Source organism: Ammospiza nelsoni, chromosome 1, assembly GCF_027579445.1.
Source record: "Ammospiza nelsoni isolate bAmmNel1 chromosome 1, bAmmNel1.pri, whole genome shotgun sequence".
Lineage (NCBI taxonomy): Eukaryota > Metazoa > Chordata > Aves > Passeriformes > Passerellidae > Ammospiza > Ammospiza nelsoni.
In genome coordinates this window covers 101,231,718-101,254,742 of record NC_080633.1, presented here as the reverse complement: position 1 = coordinate 101,254,742, position 23,025 = coordinate 101,231,718, and the positions used below count along the sequence as shown (strand labels likewise).

The following is a 23,025-nucleotide window of genomic DNA, read 5'->3' as shown; positions in this document are numbered from 1 at the left end:
TCGTCGGCGGGCGCTCCTGGGCGGGGAGCCGGGCCCCCCGCGCCCCCCGGCCCGCTCCGGCAGCGCGGCCGCCGCGATGAAGCCGTGCGAGGAGGAGGAGGAGGAAGGGCGGGCGGCGGCGGCGGCGGGCGGCGGCGGCGGGGACCCCTGGAAGGAGTGCGCGGAGGTGGCGGTGCAGCTGGCGCGCCGCGCCGGGCAGGTGAGAGCCGGGCCGGGCTGCCCCGCGGCCGGAGGCGCCTCTCCGGTGTGAGGGAGGGCCGTGAGGGCGCCTGGCCGGGGCGCAGGGCTGAGGAGGGGGAGGAGGGCGGCGGGCTCGGCACCCGCTCAGCCCGGCCGCCGGCGGAGCCCTCGGCCCCGGGAAGGATGGCGGCAGCGGGGCCCCATCCCGAGGGGACCCCAGAACTGGGGGGGCACATCCCTCGAGGGCCCCATCCCGAGGGAACCCCAGAACTGGGGGGGCACATCCCTCGAGGGCCCCATCCCGAGGGACCCCAGAACTGGGGAGGGACACATCCCTCGAGGGCCCCATCCCGTGGGGACCCCAGAACTGGGGGGGGACACATCCCTCGAGGGCCCCATCCCGTGGGGACCCCAGAACTGGGGGGGGACACATCCCTCGAGGGCCCCATCCCGTGGGGGCCTCATGCCGCGGGGCCACTTCCCGCGGGGCCCCAGCCCTTGGGGGTGCTTCCCTCGGGGGTTGCATCCCCTCGAGGGGCCCCTGCTCTGGGAGGCCCCATCCCTTGGCGGTTGCATCCTTCGGGGCCAGCATTTGTTTTCCAGCAGCTTGTGCAGAGAAAAATAACCGTGTCAAGGAGGTTTTCTCTTGTTGGATCTGGCAGAGTCCTCAGAGTGGCCGAAATTCACTTGCTAGGGACAAATGGCTGTGTGAGGAAGGTCTGTAGTAGCTTATTTCAGATCCTTGTTTTGACACAGCAGGTTAGTCTGCTCAGGAGACATCCTTACCCCACTCTGTGCAGCAGCAGAACTTCTAACAGAGCCAAGAAGTGGGATCAGCAGATTGATTGATTGAGAAACTGGGTGAAACACAAATTTATTCAGCAATGTATATTTCTCTCTCCCTTCCATTCTGCTCCATTTTGAAACATGTTTCATACCAATACACTGTGATGTAAGAAGCCCCCTCTTCTGTCTGTGAGTCCAAGACCCATAACTTTTCCTTAGGATGTGTTATTAAACATATTTTCTCCTTAGTGAAAAACAACTACACAGATGAGCAGAATGCCAGAGGAGAGGAGACTTGTTTTAATAATACAGGGACTAAATGGATAATCCAAATCAGGATGACAGGTCATGCTCTCACAGACTCTCAAAACAGGAGTTTCTCCGGCACAGTCATTCTGCCAGCCATTTCACAAGAAGAGACTCATGAGTTGCTCAAGCCTCCACACCTTATTTCTCAAAATACCAATTTGTGAAGCCAGCTTTAAGCTTCCCCAATCATTTCACTTGCTTAGAAAATCACAGCTGAGCGCCTTTTCCTGGAAGAAGTAAACATTCTGTAAGGCTAATCCTTGAATCCGAAATCACAGTTTGCCATTGCTACCTTGCAAATGGCAGGAAATAGCTGATTCCTTGGCAGGCCAAATTTCAACCAGCCAAGGATGTTGTTTAAGTAGAGCTGCTAAGGAATCTTTTTTTGTTACAAAAGGCACTGGAGATCCTTCTGGAAGAAAAGGAGCAGGTACGGCTCTATTCTTTTATTTAGGTGTTCCCAAACGAAACTAGAGCTAAGGACACCTAGTGCAGTGTAACATGCATTTGGTAGGACTGGAATTTTGTTGAAAATTGACTGACAAAAATGGGTGTTATTTTGATCACCAAAAGCAGTCAATTCCACTAGTCAAGTTTATTTTTTTCTTCTACTTCTCTTCCCATCCCTCAGACCTTTCCACCTGCACCTCCATCCCCAGAAATCTGCTTGCACTCTCTGTCTCCCCAGATCCAACTCCAGTCTCCATCCCTGCATGGGACTTTGCCTCTTCAGCCTTTCTTCTAAGGGGCTCCATTTCTCAGGAGTGTGGCAGGTTAGAAAGGGTTGGAGTCATTAAAAAATGTCCACAAGACTCTTGGCCTGAAGAAAAATGTGCACTTCCAGATTTTGGATTTCTAGGAAAAGTCAACCAGTAATAGAGTTTTCTGTTCCCCTTTTGGCTTATACATCTACTTGATTTGTATTGCATTGTGTTTCATGACTATAGATAAAATATATCTTCTTTCCAAGAGGTAGGTGTCTATACTCTAGAATAGTTTCTTCTAAACTTAAAAGGCCAATAAAGTGATGCTTCTTTATATGTATATATAAGTACATATACATGTACACATACATGTGTCAAAAGTGTTGTTGCTGGGGTAACCTCTATTACTGGGTTAAAATAATTGCTTATCCTGCTGTTTAGTTCTTATTACTTTTATGAAATATCACAGGCTCTCATTTAATATATATGGCTGTTTCATAACGAGAATGGTCATGGTTTTGTAATGTCTGTAACTGACCTGCTTTAAAATTCACTCTGTAAGGCCACAAATAACTGCACTTTTTCAAGCTTCTCTTCTGCTTTTTCCTGTAAGTAAGCTGCTTGCTCTGTTCATGAGAGTACACCCATAGGTTTGATATGACTTTTTGCTCAAGAAAAGCAGCCATGACCAGTCTGTGCATCTTTGATGCTGTTAAGAGCACTGAGTAATATCTGCACCGTTCTCTCCAATTGCAGAATTGGAAAAGCTTTACCAAAATGAGTAAACATACATCCAGATAAAAATAACAGTAAGAAACTAACACTAGGACATAATATGCTGAAGTCAAAGCCTTTTTTCCCCTTTTTTCTTTTTTTTCTCTCTTATTTTTCTTTTTTCTTTTTTTCTGAAAAATAATTTTATGAGGCATAAGAGACCTAGCAGAATACCTCTAAAAAAAATAAAACTACAAAACTTTCACTGGTATCCTAAAAAGCCAAAATTTTTTTTCCCTGATGTTAGGTCCCAGGGGAAATTTTTAGGCTACTTTCATGTAACATGGACAGATGTTTTAGCAAACCAGATTGGAATTTCCTGAATTATTTGCAGGTACTCATGCTTTTTATCTAGGTGTTTGATTTCATCAGTGAGCAAATATTTCAGGACAGTATTGCAAGTATCCAAAATCCATCTCTGATCTCCCAGACGTGTATGGTGAGTGCAAGCAGTATGGTGAAATGAAATATCTGACATGAGCACACTACTGCAGGTGGCTCTCCTGGCAGGTATTGGGGGAAAAGGCATATTGAACCTCTGTCTTCTTCATTCTGCTTTGTTGGAATAAATTTTACAAAGGCATTAAAATAGGAAGAGTCCAGACTGACTGAGCCCCAGTGTCTCCATTTCTCCTGCTCCATGGGAATGAAGGAGGGGGCAGGGAGAGCCTGGTCCTGCTCTGTGGTGTGGTCTCCATGTAATCATGTAAATGTCCCTCACTTTGCATAACCCCCCAAATGCTCCCAAGCAGGGTATTAGGATAAGATCTGCATTAGAGGAGGGGCAGCAAGGGCTAAGAGTGTTAAATGGTTCTGCTGTAAATAACCATGCTCCCAAAAATCAGTTGCTTAGAAATTGCTGAAAAATCTCAGTAATCTAGAGACAAGCCCTAGCACAGGAATAAAGTCTAGTAAAATACATTTAAAGTCAAATTACAGCATCTTGATTGCCAGTTTCATCGTTCAATGTGGATAAGGTGCAACCTCCTGTTTCCATTTCATCATCCTGTAGTTTCTCTGGTTTCTGCTTGCCTGCTACCTGTAACCTAGAGTGAGACTTCTGTGGAACCCCACTTCCTTCTGGAAAGATCAGGCAATTGTAGCAGGTATCCACAGACATTATTGTAAGGTTTTTGCAAGGAGAGCAGTTGAGTGATGCTCTCAAGGTATTCTGAGGCAGCAGGCTCTAACACTCCTTTGCAGGCAGGTGACTTTTAGGGATTTTTCAACATAAATTGAATTCTACACTGCTCTGAGCTGTTTGATCCTTTTCCAAAGAATAAAAGTTTTCATTAATTATGCAGGAAATGTGATCCTTGTGTGGGGCTACTCTGGCTTGAGCTGCATACCTGTACAAGCTGCAGCAAGTGCATGGGGTCCCTTTTGTCAAGCCTTTTGTAAGTGGCAGAGAATTGGCAGAATCAGAGGTGTCCCTCCTGTGTGCTGTAGGTGAGCCTCCACTGATGTGGTGCCCATTTGTGGGTGGTGACCTCAGCCCAGCACCATGACTTGTCTCCTCCTCTGCCTATGACATTCTGCTTGCACAAGAGGTGGGCAGAAGCAGCTCATTGCAGGGGGTAAGTGCTGAATGTGTGTCGTGGCTCCTTGGCACGAGCCCACAGAGGAGATGGGTGACAGGGCCATCGGCCACCACTTCAGAGTGCAGGCACACCCTTGGCTGCTCCACCATGCTGGCCACCAGAGAAACAGACAGGTTAAAGTTAAAAATGGTCGTGAGCAACGGGGTAAAGGATCAGAAATGGAAACATATTCATGTGCAAAGGGTTGTACTCAGACCGGAGAGATCAAGTGCCAGCGCATGCAGTGCAATCAGCTGATTGCAGAGCACGTCCACAGGAGAGAGGTTTCATCTCCACTTTTTCTTTCCCAGCAAGGCTCAGGTATGATCTCACTGCCCTGCTGAGCAGTGGCACTGATTTAAATGGCTGCAAAAATCTCAATCTAGTATGCATTCAAACTGAATAGAAATCAAGAGCGTGGCATTGCTAAGAAGAAATTCAAATCTCTGTCAAAAGGAGGACATTCCTCATCTATTTCACTATGTGAAGTTCCAAGCGGTAAAGACGATAGGAAAGTAAGGAAGAACAAATAAAATAAAAGGTATCAGCATAGCAGATTTTTTAGAATACACAGCTGAGGGTGGTTGGAGTGTTTTGGATTTTGCTTTGGGCTGAAGATGAGCCCAAGGGCCTTGCTGGAGTTAGTTTTATGCTTCTATCATAAATCCTTCAAGACAACCACACAGGGCATTGAGAGGAGTAAAAAAATGAACTGTGGTTAATATTTTGATATACTGTAATGAACTTTAGCAAGGCCTCAAACTGGAAAGTACTACCTGTCCTCACAAGCTCAGTAAATAGGCACAACTGTTTTACAGCTCACAGAGCAGAAGGATTAGTCCAGATACCTTCTATAGTAATGCAATAGTTGGCCATATCCATTATTTGTCAGATCAATTAGCTCACTCTTCAAATATAGTATTTTATACTATAAAAATCAAGAGTTGAGATGACATTTGGGAGTTTCTGATTCCCTTTCTCGTGCATAATGCAAAAGAGCCATTTTCTTTGGTCATCAAGTATTTCTCAATGGTTTTAAAATACTTTGATCAATGGAAATTTAGTTAAGCAATTTAAATATATAAATTTTAGATGGGAGTTACAACGTTGATCTTGTTGCTGCTGGGTTACAAATAAGTGGTGCTTAATTTTTGCTTTGTTTTGGATTGCTTTTTTTTAATTTCACATAATTTATCATTTTCACTGAATGAAAAATAAGTGATCTCCTTTTGCATCCTGTCCCTTTATTTTTCTTTTTGATGAAGAAGTGGGGGAAAAAAAACAAAACAGAAAGAAAATGGGGGAAATGGTGAAAAGCTTTCGTTAAGTGTTTTCCCATATGTGCATTTGTACTTGAGCTTGTAACAGTAAATCTGGAGAATCAGATAAAGACATTTCCAGAAGAGAGTCAGGGTTAAATCATTGGTTTCATATCTAGGGAAAGCTTCAATTTTTTTTCTTGTTAAATATATGGCAATTCTTTGGAAACCAGAGGGTGGTCAGCATTTAAAGTTCAAAAAAAAAACACAAAACCCCCCAAAAAACAATGTGTCTTTGTTGGCAAAATGGAAACCAGTTATGATTGCCTTATTGCATATCTTTTAAATTAAGAGAGTAGTGGGGTATTGGCCTTGTATAAGAAAAAAAAGGAAAAAGAACAAGAAGAAAGAAAAAGCGCTTTCCTTGAAAAATGCCTGAGCCTTGAGGCTTTTTCTTACCTTGTGTATGCTTTTGGTAATTTTCTAAATCATGATGATTGTCATCATCCTTTTATTTCCTTAGTTGCTTCCCTTAATCAATCCTTTTCTGAACTGTCAAGAGTGGTTTTTGCAGAGTGATTCAAAATGCTGTGTTCCAAAAGAGTACTCATTAGCTCAGAAGGATTTTTTGTCAAAAAATTATAACAGCCTCTGGTAGAATTAGGCCTGCAGCTATTTTTCAGGATTAGCTGTATTTTTTTCAGTGAAGATATTATTTTAGTATGCACAGGCTAAATGCCCAACAAATCTGATTTATGAACTTCTGTTTCAGATTATTAGGAAGGCTCTAACAGAGGAAAAACAAGTGTCCACAAAGACATCTGCAGCAGATCTCGTGACAGAAACTGATCATTTTGTGGAAAATTTAATTATTTCTGTTCTGAAAGAGAAATTTCCTTCTCACAGGTGAGTGCCTGTAGAAACTATCAATGACCTTTTTTTGTCCTTTCCATGCTGCATCTCTGACTGGTATTTAAAGGGAACTTTAAAAGTCTGAGTATCCTTCTTATGTCTCTGTATCTTTCTTATATATTAACCTATTGTTCCTAACTTTTGTAGGACTCCTGTTTTTTGAAAAAGTAACATTTCCTTATACTTAATACTTTATATTTTCTGTGTTTCTTGATATATGTATTTAATAGCAATGTTTCCCCTGTAGGGACATCATGGATGAAGGTTTCATGTGGATCTCCATGATGTTCAGAATACTGGTCTGTTGCCTACTGTATAAGAATTATGCTAATGCTATCTATAAAATATAGCAGAAATATATGCTAGCAAAGGTCCCACCCTGCAGACCTTTCCTGTTGCCATCACACATATGCATTTGCCAGATCAGGAGAGGTAAAAGTGCATTTAATTACATTTACCTTGTGTTCTGTAGTGAGAAGATCAGTGGGAAGCAGGGCTGTTTGTCATCATCATCATTATTTGATGCCTACTCATAAACAGGCTATAAATTGCTACATGGGGTGTAAAACCAAGGTTTTAAAAGTGTATCAGGTTGTCAGTTCCTCTTGAATTATTGTGATCAACTTGAAAATAACAACTCAGCTCACATACAGATTAGAGAGAAGGTTTGTATTAGTTGCCAGGTTTGGTTTAATGCAGAGACTGACATTGATTTCTACATTTGACTTCAGTGGATAAAATTCATTTTCCTGCAGAGCCAGTGCAAGGCCTGTGTATCCTTTAAATAGTGTCTGACTCCCTTCTAACTGGGGGCATGCCTGATGGGGATGAGCCTTGCATTCTAGTGCTGTGCAGAAATGAACAAAGAGCAAAATCTGAAGGGCTCAGCTATTAATCTGATTGTCAGTGATGCTGCTGGGCAAAAAACCAACACCATAAGAAGGAGCAGAAAGCATATTTTTATACTCAATATGGCTTTCTAATACATGCTGTATGTGATGGCGTACTAAAGCAGTACTGTACAGCATAATGTGTGGTTCTTGGCTGCAATTCTCAAGAGAGTGCCAGGCTTTACAAGCCTATTATTTGTGTAATATTCCTTCTACTATTGCTGGCTGTGCTCTTCTCTCATCTCCTCTCTTATGTTAGTTTTTTTTTTTCCATGAGCAGTCTGGCAGAGAACATAAAACCTACACGTTTCTCATAAAATGAAAATCACCAGACACACTCGAGTTACTCAGAAGGGGAACAAAAGTTGTAAGGTCAGCATAGGCCTAGCAACTGAAAAATCCCAGGTTTTATCAACTCCATACAGTTAACTTCTGACTTTAAAAGTAAATGAAGGAACTGCCATTTCTTCAAGACAATCTTATTTTGTTGATAGTGGTTGTTGGGTTTGCTTAGAATTTGTTTAGATAATTAATGAATTTAGATTAAAAATAGATTAAAGCTAAATTTAACTAGACTAGATTAAAACACATGCAATGAGGAGTCCACAAAAACAGTCAGGAGTTAAACTGAAGTACAATTAAAATATTAAAATGTCATTTATATTGTATTCAGTCTTTCCCTTAAGCAGGCTGCTGAAAGCTGCACTGAAGATTTCTGTGATTTCTTTTTCTTCTAAATCATCTTGATTCTTATGTCCTCTGAATCAAAAATGGACTTTGGATGTTAGAAAAATTAAAAGGGATCGTATTAGATTCTGCCATTTGCGCTGAGGCGATTATGAGTCTTGAGATACTGGGAATGTACTCAGAACTACAGAGAAATACTAGGAAAATCCATTCAAAAAGTAATTCTGTCCCATGTTTCTTTTTTCTTCTTGGTTAAATGGTATATATCACACTTCATTACACTTTTTAATCACGTTTTAATCTTTGCTCACTTTTTTGTACTCTGATGTGCCCCAGAGATGTTTTTTCAGATAGATCCAAGAGTTGTGGGTAGGCACAGCCAGACTACCAGGGGCTGCTGGTTGCAAAAGGCTATATCAACATTTACCCTTGCTATTATCACACAAACTGTCATCTTTTGTGTTCCTTGTGGCCTTAATTCTGTAGACATTAAAATCAACATACAGGAGTTTAGGAGGGTTACATCCAACTCTGGCTTCCCGTTGTTCTGTCCTAGGATCCCCATATGGGGATAGGTGAGGCACCTGCCCAGACTGAATCTCCTGCATTTGACTGGGCATCATTCCTGCAGCACATTATGGTGTGTTACAGCTTCCCTGCTGCTCCTGCAATGAATTTCAGAGTGGCATGAACAGATGTAGTCTAAAGCTTGGCTAGAATGACTAGACTCATTTTCAGTGGGAGTGAAGTGTAATCCAGATTTGAGCAGAGGTCAGTGGAGCTGGCAGGCTGGCATGGTAAATTAACTATTTTAATGGGGTGGGTACCCTTGCCACTTCTCAAGCTGCTCCTAGAATTTACTCCAACACATCACACTGGGTGTTTTGTTTCATTTTTACGGGACACAGAGCAAGACATCTGAGGTGACCTTGCAGAACTCTCACATTTCCCAGTGTTGTGTAGCAGTAAGGGAGGTGTTTTGTTACCCATTAGCCCAGATTTCTTAAAATGTGCACCTAATTTGGTCTACATCCATTTTGGAAAAATTGCTCTTGAGCATGAAGGTTTTATCAGTGGCACTGCTGTGCCCCACCTCCAGGTTAGCATTTCTGAGCTCAGGGACTGCAGCATCACACCCCCACTGTGAGGGAAAGGTGAGGGACTGGCTCATGGTGCTTCAGGGCAAATCATCTTACACAGAAATACTCCTGTCTTTAATGACGTTCTCATTTCACCTTTCTTTGGCCAGACAGCAGCTGTAGTTCAAGCTCCAGCTGGGGGAGCTGACAGAGGGTTGAAGCAGAGGTATCATTTATGTGGAATACGGATAATCTGAGGTAGGATGGAAGGTGCTCCACCTTCCAGATTAACTTCCTCTGCATCCAGCAGCACAGACAAGGCATATTTAGGTTTGGATGCTGATTACAGGATTTGTGAAAGCAAAAGTCAAGTGATAAAGCACCAAAAATACAAAATAGTGGAATATTTAGAGCAAGGAGCCTGCAAAGTGTTATGTTAAACTGAGAGTTTCAAACACCTGTTCAAGTCTTTCTCGTTTCTCAGTTGTGCGTTAGCACTTTGTCCTTCAGCTGTTTCTTTTAATGGAGATGAAAATAGTAACAAACATTTCCTAATTCCCTCTTTGTACCAGCTGGGGGTCTGTAATGCCATCAAAATAGTCTGTTTCTGCTTAGGTTGAGGCAGAGTAGCATTTGAAAAATTCAAAAAGTCACCTCCTGTGCTGTCTGCAGAACATTTTAAACTCATGGCTTCAAGTGTTATCTGGAATAATGAGGTATAGGTTGAAGACATTAAATAAAATAAAATGGCTGCTACTCTAGTCCTAGGGAAGGACTCTTTTGCAAAAGATATTTTCTCTTTATTTTATCCTATTTTTCTTTCTCTTTGTGTCTTTGAAAGAAGCTTTTTTGTCTTCAAGCATTTGCAGAAACTCTGAATACCACTACCAGCTGCTCAAATGTGAAACCACCAGCAAGATTCAGTACTAGCAGTTGGATTCCACTCCTGCTGTACATAAAGGATTTTATTAAAATCTGTGAGAGTAGCACCTGCACATCTCTTACAGAAAGAGACCTTGGGCAGTTTATGGGAAAGCAGGGATAATTAAGGTTGACAGGAAATGTGCCAGAACTGGATGTTCGTTTCCCAGGGAAAAAGGAGGGAAAAAAACTACTAAAAGAAACTGGGACAGAACAACAGAAGAGAAGATGATCTCAGATTTCATTTTGTGCCTTGTGCATCCAAACAACAAACAAACAAAAAATAATTTGTTGATTTTTTTCTGGGTCATGGGAAAAAGAAAGTCCCGCTTTGTAAACCTCTTCATTTCCTGAGTCAGATTACTGTAAAAAATACAGATAGGAGCAAGATTGTGGATTTTCTAAGAGTATTATTTCCTTCTGACTGAATTTGACTGCAGAAGAGAAGCACATACAGTTTGCAGTTTGTATTAGTTACTGCAAGAGACTCACCTAACCCATAAAATTATATTCTGCATAAAATAATCTTCTCCTTGAGTTCCAGGAATGCCAGTTCAAATCCATTTCTGCATTCATTTTCATGGCTTCCTTAATGGTGTATTGGGGAAATGTACATAAATAGAGTTCATTTTTGCCATGTATAATAGTATGCTGTAGAGTTGAGAACTCTCCCTCAAAGTCTTTATGAAAGTTACCAATTCCCAAATTTAAAAAGCAGTATGTGTGTTTACATTTATACAAGAATGTTTTATGGAGAGAGGGAGAAGTTCTCTCTTAAAAACTAGAATGATGGGGTTTTCCTTTCCAAGTCTTGTATCTAAGCTAATGTTCTGGGATACTTGTTTTACCCTTGCACCAAATGCAGGTTCATTGCAGAAGAATCCACTGCTGCAGGTTCCAAATGTGTCCTCACCGACAGTCCCACCTGGATTATTGACCCTGTTGATGGAACGTGCAACTTTGTGCACAGGTAAGTGGCTTGGGAAACCCACCAAAACCCAAAATGTAGCTTCTCACAGTTCCTCCTGAAGATGCTTTTCCCTGGTGGGGACTCACACAGAGGAGCCATCCCTTTATCTCTTGGTACCTGGTGTGGTGTGTGTGGGGGAGGCTGTGTTTGTAGCAGTACCTGAGGGCAAGATGGAGTTTGTGCTGCTGCCCCCCCGGCTCACAGCCCCAGCTCACAGCTCTTGACTCAGAAACCTTGACTCTCAGCCCCAGCTCACGCTAACAGCTCCAGCTCACAGCCCCAGCTCACAGCCCCAGCTCACAGCCTCATCTCACACCGCCCATCTCACAGCCCCAGCTCACAGCCCCATCTCACAGCCTCCAGCTCACAGCCTCCAGCTCACAGCCTCCAGCTCACACTCCCAGCTCCCAGCCCCAGCTCACACCCCTTGGCTCCCAGCCCCAGCTCCCAGCCCTGCTCACCCCCAGCCAGGGCAGGTTACCGTGCAGGGAGAACAAGGCAGTGCTATGAGCACGCTTGGCCCAGCGCCTCCAGTGGGTTTTGCACATTCCTGCCGGGAGTTCTGCCCTTCAGACCCAGGCACTTCCTTCTTCCTGGGAAGTACCACCCCTGCATGGCAATGAGAAATGAGCTGTGCAGAGATGCTGGTGTTACATTTCTGAAGTGCCTCCACAACATTAGGGGTCCTTGCTGCAAAAATTAAGACTTTTAATTCATCATTCGAGTGTTAGGAGCTGTGAACTAATGACTATTCATAATATTTGTACTTAGAAACACTGCCTTATAGTTAGCAACTTAAAATAACTACAACTTTCATAAAGCAAAAAAAGAAAAATTTCCTTGACTTTGTTGCAATTACACAGAATTCCAGGGGAGGTAGGCAGTGTCATGTGGTGATGTTTCATGCAATTAAGTGACATTTCCTCTTTCTAGCAATATTTTCTGGACTTCCAAAGTCCTTTTTGAATTTTTTTTTTTTTAGAAATTAATTTATTTCAGTATTTAAAATGTAATAACTATACAGTAGTTAAAAGGACTGAATTAAATACATCACTTTGAAAAACATAGAGGAAATGGTTTCTTTTTATGTTGGTGTTAACAGCAAGGTGTCTCCACGCTACTTAATTGCCATCTCAGATGCAAAGCTTGAACAAAGTGTGTTCTTAAAAGCAATGACTTGTTATAGCATTAGTGGTTTTATACTGGATGATTCAATTACACTAAAGCAAAAACAACCCTAAAATATACTACATGTTCAGTGTAAAAATTGTGATGTCTTCATGAGTTTATTTCTTGCCTTCTCCAATATTAACTTACATTTGAAAAGGAATTGACAAAGTTAAAGAGGCTGACAAAGGAGAAATAGAGTAATGTCAAGTGCATTTTGACCAGTAAACTCACAGGACTCTATGTGGGGTTTTGTTGCCTAAGGGGGTTGCATGAGGAGTAAGTTAAGAGATTTTTCATCTCTTCATTCATTTCTTGCTTTTCACAGATTTCCAACAGTGGCAGTGAGCATTGGATTTGCTGTTAACAAAGAGGTATGAAGTCTGTTTTTTAAGATGGGCACCTGAGAGTTGGCTAGAAGTCTCAAAACCATGTGGGAACTTTAAATTGAAAACCAAAAATTTTAAAAATCAGTCACTGCTCAGGTTTTCCTATGCGTTTTAAAAGCATCTGATCACACTCATCTAAAATCATAGTCCTGCAAAACCTGTTTATGCCAACTGGCAATTAAAAAAAAATCTATGAATTATTAAAGGTATTATGGGATTTATTTGGAGAAGAAGGAAGTACTGGTGTGAGCAAGGTTCAGTTAGACAAAACCATAATAAGTTCAATTTAGTGCTGCCTCTTCATAATTTAAACATATATCCCAGTGTTCCTATGTTATTATTATTCCTGCTTTCCTGCTATCAGTATCTGTGAAAGCTAACTCCTGCTAGGAGTCAATGTAGAACTGATTTTATGAAGAGTGCAAAATTATGGGCCTAGTTCATTCAATCTACATTTGTATTTTTCTTAATGTAGTAAAATAGCTATATTTACCTCATGAGACCTTTCAGCCTAATTCCACAATTTTATAGTGAGGCTGGGAAGGTACCTAGCCTTCCAGTGTGCCATTTGGAATTTCCTAGCTAAAGTCTTTTGTGCTAGTGCCTTTTCTCCAGATGTTGCTGGTTTGCAATTTGATATATATCTATGAGGTAACTAGTTACTCAAATTGCCAATGAATGTGCCTCTTTCAGCCTAATTCCACAATTTTTAATATATGTATAGCTTTAAGCAAAGCCAGCAAAAATTCTGTGCAGTAACAACCAAGTTTTCAGATGTGCTAGTACCTCCTACTGATTTAAACAGAATAATGTTGTGTACTTCTCTGGTTAGAAGTTTTCCAGCATAGAAACTGCAGAGAAACACTTCCATGCTTTTCTGAAATTTATTCATTGCCAAAGGTTCTTTTGACCACTACATTTTATTACCAGACAGTTTTCGCTGATATTTATGTTTTCTAGAACACCATCATGATTTTGATGCTGCATATTTTGGGTTATGTAAACTAAACAAAGCTGAAACAAAAGTAAAGAATGATGTTAAATCTCCCTCAGTTAAATAATTAGGACAAGCAGAAAAAAGAGTAAACTGAAAAGGAGCCAAAGTACACACAAGGGAACTGGCCTGATTATAAGCCTTGAAGAAATTCCTGCAAGATGTCTTTAGGGAAAGAGTCTATAAATAGTGTGTCCCTCAAAAAAATCCCTTGGTTAGATGGGACCTCCAGGGTAGGGAGCCAGGACAGTCTATTCCCTTTAAATTGTCTCTGATGAACTCCAAGTGCAGCAAGAGAAGATTTGAAGTTTAGAACATCTGAGATGTTTTCTTGACCTTGTGGCCAACTTCAGACACCTCGGGCAAGTCATTTAATTTTTGTGTACCCCTAAATTAAATAATGCTCATATTACTGATCTAGGGACAATTTTCAGAGCTGACCCTTGAAGTTTGTAAAGTGCTTTAAAGTCTTTTGATGGAGCCTATTAAAGTAATAGAAATTTTAAATACCAAGGGTTTAATTCTGACCCTCTTTTTGTTGGTAAACAGAATCTCCCATGAAAAGTCCAGTGTTGCACATTCTTAAGCTTTCATGGAGGGTATTCTGTCGAAACTCCTTCTCTTGGAGTCCTGTGACTTCAAGAAATTTTTACAAAAGGATTTTGCAGAGAAGGATTTGGACAAGTGACTAGAGTGTACTGCTTTGATTGAAAAGGCAGAAAAATTCACTGCACCACCAAAGCTGAGATGCCTCCAAAAGCATCCACTGTTAATAAAGAGTGCCGTGACTCCTGAGTTTGGATGCCTGACTGATCCTGGGGCTGTAAATCTTTGTGGGCTGTAAATCTTTGTGGTCCAGCCAAGGTCAGTGGGGTTGCTTCAAGGGGTAACTGCTCACCAGTGAAAGCAAAGCATTCAGAGTCTTGCCTCAGAGGTCTTGTGTATTTTCAGTAAAAACATTTCAATTGCATTTGAAAACTACTCAGTGTTTATTCCATTCTAATGTGAACAGAAACAAGCTGTGAGTAAGGATTTAGAGGATCAGGAACACCTTGCATTAACTTTTCTTTACAAACTGAATTTTATATGACCTATGTCTCCATATCGCAGTAATAGTAAAATTATTCCAGTTTTTTAGCATCAGTGTAATCTTTATTATGTGTACCAATTGAAATATTGCTGATCTTTTTGCCATTAGTAGTTGTTTATATTTATGATGAGTAATTTGAGTTGCATTCATTTCTTTCCTTTTCAAAATCTTAAAGCTTGAATTTGGTGTAATTTACCACTGCACTGAAGAACGATTATACACTGGTAGAAGAGGTCAAGGGGCATTTTGTAATGACAAAAGGCTTCAGGTATCAAAAGAGACAGGTTGGTCTAGATTTTGTTAGAACTCTAAAAGGAATATATTAATTTTGTTTCAGAGTTGTTGCAAATCATCATTAGGATAATGAACATCATTATCCTGATGGAAAGTATTTCACCTGCATGATAATTTTGTTGTTTTGTGTTTGTTTTTTTTCTGAAAAATCACTTTCCTCCTTTTCTTTTTAAAATATACATCTGAATATTAACTATTTAAATAATCCTAAATTATTTTGCTTCACAACCACTGTTTAAAATAAGGAAGAATGTGTAGATTCACCAGTTTCATTCCAGCTGAGCCCTGGCATAATTTATTATAAGCAGGATGCAATGGGAATGGTGAATCAAATTCAGAGTACAATTGTGGCTGCTATTCACTTCTTTTCTGATGATCTTGTACGTCACAGAGTGTCTGATGTCTGTAGGCAAATGTGCTAAGAGTGAATTTAAGGGTGCATGCTTCATTAGGGCTCTTTAACAGCTTGCTCTGGTGTGTGAGGTTTGTTTCCTTGTACAAGGAGCCAGCAACACTTGGCCAACGCTTGAATGGAATTCTTTTATTTTTTATTTATAGTTAAACCAAGTCATAGACCTGTTTGTTTACTAAATGATCATACAAAATAATAATTTGGCATTATTTAGAAAAGTTTTCTTTTAGGTAATCAAATTTCAGAGGAGAGCACAGCACTCAGCTGTAAGTGGAAGCAGACATATGCCAGAAATGTGCACCACTGTACACACAAGGTGGTAAAAATTTCACCCCAAAGAGAGATTTAATGAGCTCAAAACACAGTTAATTCAAGCATTTTGACATGCAGGTTTCTTTAGTGCCTGAGGCAGACCCTGCGTCAAAATTTCACCTGAAATTTGGGAAGTTTTGCTGTTCATCTAAGTTAATAGTGATCTGGGGTCTACATAGTTGGAGAGGCAGATTGTAAAGTCATTATAAATCTTAAATCCCTAAGATTTTAATCACTGATTATACATCACATTTTTATCAGTGCTCAAATATCTCATATTCCAAAAAAGCCCATACTGGCAGAGACTATTAGGGAGACCAGGGGTGCTCCCAGCTGGACTGCATGAACCACTGTGGAAATGATCCCACATGCTTTTGCAGTCAGAGAGTTCTGGTTTCCAGCTGAGCAATGAACAATTTTGGCACATGTCACTTCTGCCTTCCTTTCTCTAGACATCCAGTCCATGTGGGTGTCTAGAACATAGCAAGGGAAATAGACCTTCTGCCCTTCCAAAGGCTTTGGAATTTTCTTTTGTTTTGAGATACATCATTTTGTGGTGGGAAATTTTCACCAATGAACCTGGATCTGCTGTAATCTCACTCCCACTGATATTGTAAGTGTTTTAAATCTCAATTCCTCTCTAAGGGCTGTGGCTTCAGTGAAATAAACCAGCCCTGGAAGACAGACTTGTGTTTCCCTCTACCTGCCACTGGAATTGAGGTGGCCATGATGTGTTTGAGACCTAAGCTGTCATGTCACTTGCTGACATTTGTTTTCAGGAAATGCGATTGTTGTATGATGTTGATCTACACTTATACATTCATTGTTCAGGCTTAATCATCTGAAATCACAGCCCAGGCAAACATTGTTCTTTGTCAACACCCAGTTTTGCAGAGGTTTGCTAGGGAGTCCATGCAGCTATGATACACTTAAATGAAGGATCCATCTTCCCTGTTATCTTGAGTAATACTTTCTTCTTATGCTTAGATTCATGTCGGGCCTTACATGTGCTAATACTGTAAATGTATTTGCTTTTTTAATCTTCTGGGGTCTTATGATCTTTTCCTCATAAATTTATCCATACCACTGTTAAATCTTTTCTACCAAGCCCATATATTGAATTCCTGAAATGTCATAGTGTCTTGTGATCAGTCAGCTCCTTTTCCTAAGCAGAGACCTACCTCTTAGTTGCCTTAGTCTATTCATCCAATTTCCAGCTGTAGCCTTGAGGAAAATTGAAGAGATCTGTCTATGCATTAGAAATATTTTTAATAACATAAGAATAACTGTCTCAGTTACAACCCAACTATGACTGGCATATTGTGAATGCTTGGTGCATTTCTGCAAGGGGATGGACATTAAATGTTCTCTGATTATAAACTGGGTCTCTTATGCAAAATAATCTAAGGCAGATTCCTTTCACCATCCAGAATTTTTAGTAGTGGCTAAACAACAAATACCCTACAGCGTGCCTGGATTGGTGTTTTTGTTTTAACACAGTAATTTAAAAGGCAGCAGTTGAATCTATGTTCTCCCAGTTAGTATTTGTGACACCCTATAACATTTAATCTAATTACGTACCTGTTACTTACCTACCATTTTACCACATTGCTTGAATCCATAAGGTTCATCTGTAATAGTAAATTCTTTGGTAGCCTGTTTAATTAAATGGTGCCCCACTCCTGCTTAATTTGCTCTCAAAAACCTCCTTGCTCCTTGTGCAGAGCACTTTCAGCTCAAGCAGGAGCTGTAAGAACCAGGCAGAGGTTGCCTGCCTGCAGGAATGCCTCACCTTCAGCCCAGGCTAGGAGGTGACACCTGGCATGGGGCACAGCCCAGTCAGTGACTTCTCAACCACTAAACCTTTGAGTTTTGCCATGCCTTTAATGCCTCTGAGTTCAGCTGGCACAGGAGGAGCAGGGACACTTGGCATTTGATCAACCATCTCCACCTACACTGGCACACTCTTATTGTAGCCTGGCAGTATTCAGATCTCACATGAGAAGTGCTTCAACACCTTTCGAGTCACTGTGAGTCTCTCCTTTGTACACAAGGCTGGAATCTCCATCTGCTCTAGGACAGCATTGCCTTTGCTGAACACAAGACAAATAGAACTTTCACAGATTATTATGATTATGATTAAAAATACTGCTTTAATTTGTCATAAGAAGGGATTTTTTTTTCTGTGATAAGGTGTCTTCAGTCTTTGAAATGCCAGAGTGGGCTGTTTCTAGATGACTGGTGATTTAGGGAGAAACTTTTCTTTCCTCTTACTGGGTTCCCAAATGTTTATAATTGGTTAACAAATTACATTAGAATTCCCTATTCAGGAACCATTGTGTTTTCAAATATGAATAGATTAACATCATTAGAAGTTACTAGATTATTTTATTTGACTGCTAATATTAGTGAATTTCCCTAAAGGTGACTGGTCAGTGAAATAAAACAATGTATGGAAAGAGAAGTAATGTAAGAATGCATTCTTGATTTTAATCCTCCTGTTTTGGGTTTTGTTTTTTTTTAAGTGTGTTTTGAACAGACCATTTGATAGGAGAAACCTAGTCTTGCTTGAATTTCTATGCAAAGTTGTCACTTTAGGAAAAAGTTTGGGGTAGAACAAGGGGCGTGGAAATTATTTTTGTGTGAAAAGTCCATTAGTGTTTAATTTAAAAACAAATTTATGGAACCTACCTGGAAGCTGCTGAATTAATGGAAACATCTCTCTACCATTGCAGATATCTCGAAGGCCTTAATTTTAACAGAAATTGGTCCAAAGCGTGACCCTGCAACTTTGAAATTGTTCCTTGGTAACATTGAGAGACTGCTCAAGGCCCAAGCACATGGGTAAGATGTTTTACAGCATATGTCTCACGTTTGTGACCAAAAAGTCTTTAAAAAAAGTAATTAAAAAAAAAGATTGAAACAGTGTGTTGTACACCTAGGTTGAAGTCAAAAGCATTTTCTTCTTTGTGTTGCTGTGGGGTGCAGGGTCCGTGTCATCGGGAGCTCCACGCTGGCCCTGTGCCTCTTGGCGTCCGGCGCTGCAGACGCCTACTACCAGTTTGGCTTGCACTGCTGGGACCTGGCAGCAGCCACTGTCATCATCAGAGAGGCAGGTGGCACTGTGATAGACACTTCAGGTGAGCAAAATGCCCTTGCCTTTCCATTGACTGTTGGGGGACTGGGTGAGTGTCACCCCTGTGGCTCTACCTCATTTCTAGCAATATCCTGTAGAAACATCTGTACCCTCCACTAGGCTCAGGCTGGTTATTCAGAACACACTGATGTAATTCTAGCATGGGCTTTCAGCACATCGAAGGTCTTCTGAGTCAAACTGTATTTCCATGACTTTGAGTAATTCCCTTAAAGCCTCGTATTCGCAGTAAGGAACCAGCCCAGGAGATTGGCAGGTACACTCAGACATTCCAATTAGATTTCAACAGGGACATCCTCCCAAGAAAGGAGGACTCTGAGTGACCAGTTTGGACATCTGTGGCTAGAAACTACTCAGAGGGAGTAAAGGACAGCACAGTCTCCAGATTATTGCTTAATTAATTTAGATGGTACACATCTCAGAGTAATGGTTTACTGGTGACCAGTACCTGGATACTGTGGAAAGGTCTGGTCAATTAAGAAGTGTAATGAATGAACTGATTGAACTAATGAACTGAATTAACAAATTTCTGTCCTATTGTTAGAAAAGGGGAATACTGCTTTTATTGTTTACTACTGAACAAATCCAGGCATTCACTGTTCCTCTTGCATACTTTGGATCTGTATCTAGAATTTTATAGAATAATTTTTTGCTGGAGATTTCCATGTAGGCGTTGTTGAGTTAGGTTGTCCTACCCACCCCAAAAGGAGCTACATATAAAGTTGTTTCTGTGTTTCTGACCCAATCTAATTACAGGATGGCTTATATTTAAGGCACTTCTCATTAATCCTCTTGTCCTCAGGGGGACCTCTGGACCTTATGTCCTGCCGAGTGATTGCTGCAGGCACGAGAGAGATGGCCATGTTCATAGCTCAGGAAATACAAACCATTCACTACCGGCGCGACGACGAGAATTAAACGCTCCTTGGGCGGAGCTCGCCCTCTGAACCGCGTAATGTTTGTGAGATGGGTGTCCTGAAAGGGTATGTGATTGCAGCAGGATGGTTCCTGGGGAGATTTTCTGTGTCAAATATTTTTTATAAATTTATTACACGTGGGAAGGCATAGGGAGATTTTTAGACCTCCTAAGAATCGTGTTTCCTTTTTAATATGTATCTCTTTCAGCAGTATCTTTTTTATAAGATAGAATATTTTACTTGTAGCAAATTAGTCTCAAAATTAAGTTGTAATTTCATATCTGTGGGGCTGATATTTAGTCTTTTGTAACACGCAGCTAAAAAATGGAACTTTATTTTTACAGATGCAGATCTCAGGTAAATGAGCTTTAGGACTGTAGTAAGGGAGGAGTAGTTGAGATGTGTGCCTATAATAATCCCCCTGTTCCAGGATGCTTAAGAATGCAATAAAAATGGCATTGTTATTTCCTAACGAGGTCACAGCTCTGTATCCATATATGTACATGTCTGTGTGTCTGTGTGTATATATGTGTATATATACACCTACCTGTGTCCATGCATGTATACACACACATCCCCTGCCAGGGATGTATGTGTATTTATATGGATACCCTGGATGTTTACAGAAACTTAGAGGATGCATAGACAGAAGAAAGCTAATATTGGAAGCTATTTTGAGGTAATGTGGTTTTTTTAGGCTACCTAGGTGGTTCCAGTCAGAGCTATCCAAATGGCAAATAGCAGCGCTGACCATGGAAAATGTTTAATTGTTTTACAAACTGCCCAGCTACTTTTGTTTCCCTTTGTCCCTCTGCATGGGCATAAATCATACTGTCCTGTAGGCCTCTGTAAGATACTCAAACCTGCAAACAATTACTACCATAGAGTACTTATAGTTAAAACCAGGAATATTGAACTCAAGCTGAGTTATTCACAGTATTAACTATGACATGCAGCAGTAGGAGGCCAGCAGAACAAAGCACAGTGTCAAAGAGCTGTTGATTTTAGAGAAACTTCAAGCAGAACAGCAGGATTTGGCCCCTTACAGGCAAGTTATTAAAAATATATACATAAGATATGCTTGCAAAACGTTGTAAGTCACATGCCCTTCTTGCACAATATAGTAATCCCACTTTTTGACCAGAAAAGCCTGTAAAATCAGTTACATAGATTTCCTAAATACACAGTTGTTCTCTATCCCTGTGTCTAGCCCATAATTTCTATTTAGATTGTGTTTTAAATCGTGAGCACAGGGAAAACACAAGTGTGTCAAGGAAAGCAGTTGATGTGAAATCACTTCTATTTTTTCATCAAAAATGTAATTAAAAGGTATCTCTTTTTTGCAAGAGTGCAAATTGAGTAAAGGAATGAGCCAAAAGAGTTGGTTAAAAATCTAACTTTTTTTGTACACTGCATGTGTAGACTTTTTAAACGTGTTCAGATATCTGCTTAGAAGATACAAACTAAACAATATTTTTTAAAAATAACCTTGTGTGTGTTTCTTGCAATGAAAAATGTTTTTCACTGAATATAACATGAAGTTCTGTGTGATTTCTTGATATTTTTTTCATGAGAAATACAGAATATTGACTGTGTGAGGAACATCTAAATTCAACTAAGGATGTAAAAGCTGATGGTTCTTTGCAGAAAATCAACACCTTCCATCACAGTGATGAACGTTTTGTCACTGCTCCCTTTTACTCCTTCCATCTCTTTGTACCCTTGTTTGGAAAAGGAGATTGTAAGCCCTCTGGGGCAGGAACTACAGTAGTTTGGCTCTGGGTTTTCACAGTGCTAATAGGATGAGATTCTGGTCCACAACTAGGCACTGAGGTGCTATAATAATACAAATAATAAATGCTAATGGGCTCGCTTGTCTCTTGTTCACTCTCCCCCCACGTCCCGAGCACAGAGAAGGTGGCAGTGACAGATGCAGGGCTTGGTGGCACTGCTCTGATCCCAGGCTGCTTAGCCCTGGCAGCCTGGGAGCAGCTGGAGCTTTGCTTGGGCTTGTGCCGTGCCTGTAAGCCCTGGAAGGAAGCTTATGCTGGCAGGGAACCAAGTGTGGGGGGAGCTCAGCCCCACCTCATCCACTCCCCCCTCACCCTGTCCCCACACTGCATGTGTGAGAGGCTGCTTGGTGGCTCTGTGAGGTGTCCCTGCAGCTCAGCTCCCTTGTACAAAGAGAGGCTCTGACCCAGTTAGGGCTGCCGTGCCCTGGCACTCCCAGAGCTCGGCAAAGCAGGGAAATCTGTGCATCCACTCCAATGGCACATGCCAGCGATTCACAGGGCTGGGAGCCAAGCAAGGCAGGAAGGGAGAAGTGCAGAAACCCAATCCCAAGTTCTCATTTGTGCCCAGGATGCAGTCAGGGTTTTTATTTGGACTGTAGTCCAAGTATGTTAAACTGGCCCTGTGTGTGGGGAGCAACGATCCTGGCTCCCCCACCTCCTCTGCTGCCTGTGTGCCAGGACAAACATTTCTGAACCCTTCCAGGGGAGCAGATGAGTGATCTGCCTGCAAAGTACCCCAGTGAACAACAAAGGGATTATTCTCGAGGCACACCATTTTCCCAAGCCAATTCAGTCCCTGGCCACCATGAGTGGCTGACTTCAGGCACCAAAGGGGATGGCAGGGGGCAAGCAGGACAGCTCCCTTCACAGATGGTGTCACAGTATCCCTGTTCAGAGTTTGCATCAAATTGCAACCTTTAATTTATTTGACTGCAATAACTGTATGGAACTTGTCTTCTCTTCCTTATTTCTTGGTAGCCAAGTGAAACTTCGCTCAGCATGTGCCCAGCAGCTCATCCTGTGAGTGCAAGCATTCATAGTGCAGCACTTTAGCCAAAAACTTAAATCCCCAAAACACTCAAACACGTGGACTCCTTCCTTCCAGCTATCGTAAAATGCTTCAACTGTTTCCCAGTGCATACATTATGGAGTACATAATGCATCCAAGTTGGATGAAGATTTTCTTCCTGAACACCAGCACAACAAAGATGCCTGTGCTCAGAAAAGTGAGTGCTTCCTCTGTAAGCAAATGGTGCTCAGCTTCCCAGAGCTGTTCCAGTTCATGCCTGCATCACTCACCAGCTTACTGGCAGGGAACAACCTCCAGTCTGCTGGTCTCGTCTCAAAGGGTGCTTTCTGGTAGAATAAAGTGAAAATAGCTGTAAACTCCAGGGAAATGGTCAATGGGTGATCCCTCTGCAGTGTGTGTCTTGTTGAGCTTGTCAGATTTTG

The 23,025-nt window shown here is 41.3% G+C and overlaps 1 protein-coding gene across 1 annotated transcript; it reads left to right on the top strand.

Moving 5' to 3' along the window:
• Nucleotides 1–21,651, top strand: IMPA2 (inositol monophosphatase 2). The gene is made up of 8 exons (XM_059489376.1): nt 1–199; nt 6,365–6,498; nt 10,947–11,051; nt 12,547–12,592; nt 14,867–14,975; nt 18,445–18,553; nt 18,698–18,849; nt 19,666–21,651. The coding sequence occupies exons 1-8, from the start codon at nt 77–79 to the stop codon at nt 19,779–19,781; spliced, it is 894 nt and encodes a 297-aa protein (XP_059345359.1). The 5' UTR covers nt 1–76; the 3' UTR covers nt 19,782–21,651.
• Nucleotides 21,652–23,025: the final 1,374 nt, after the last annotated feature.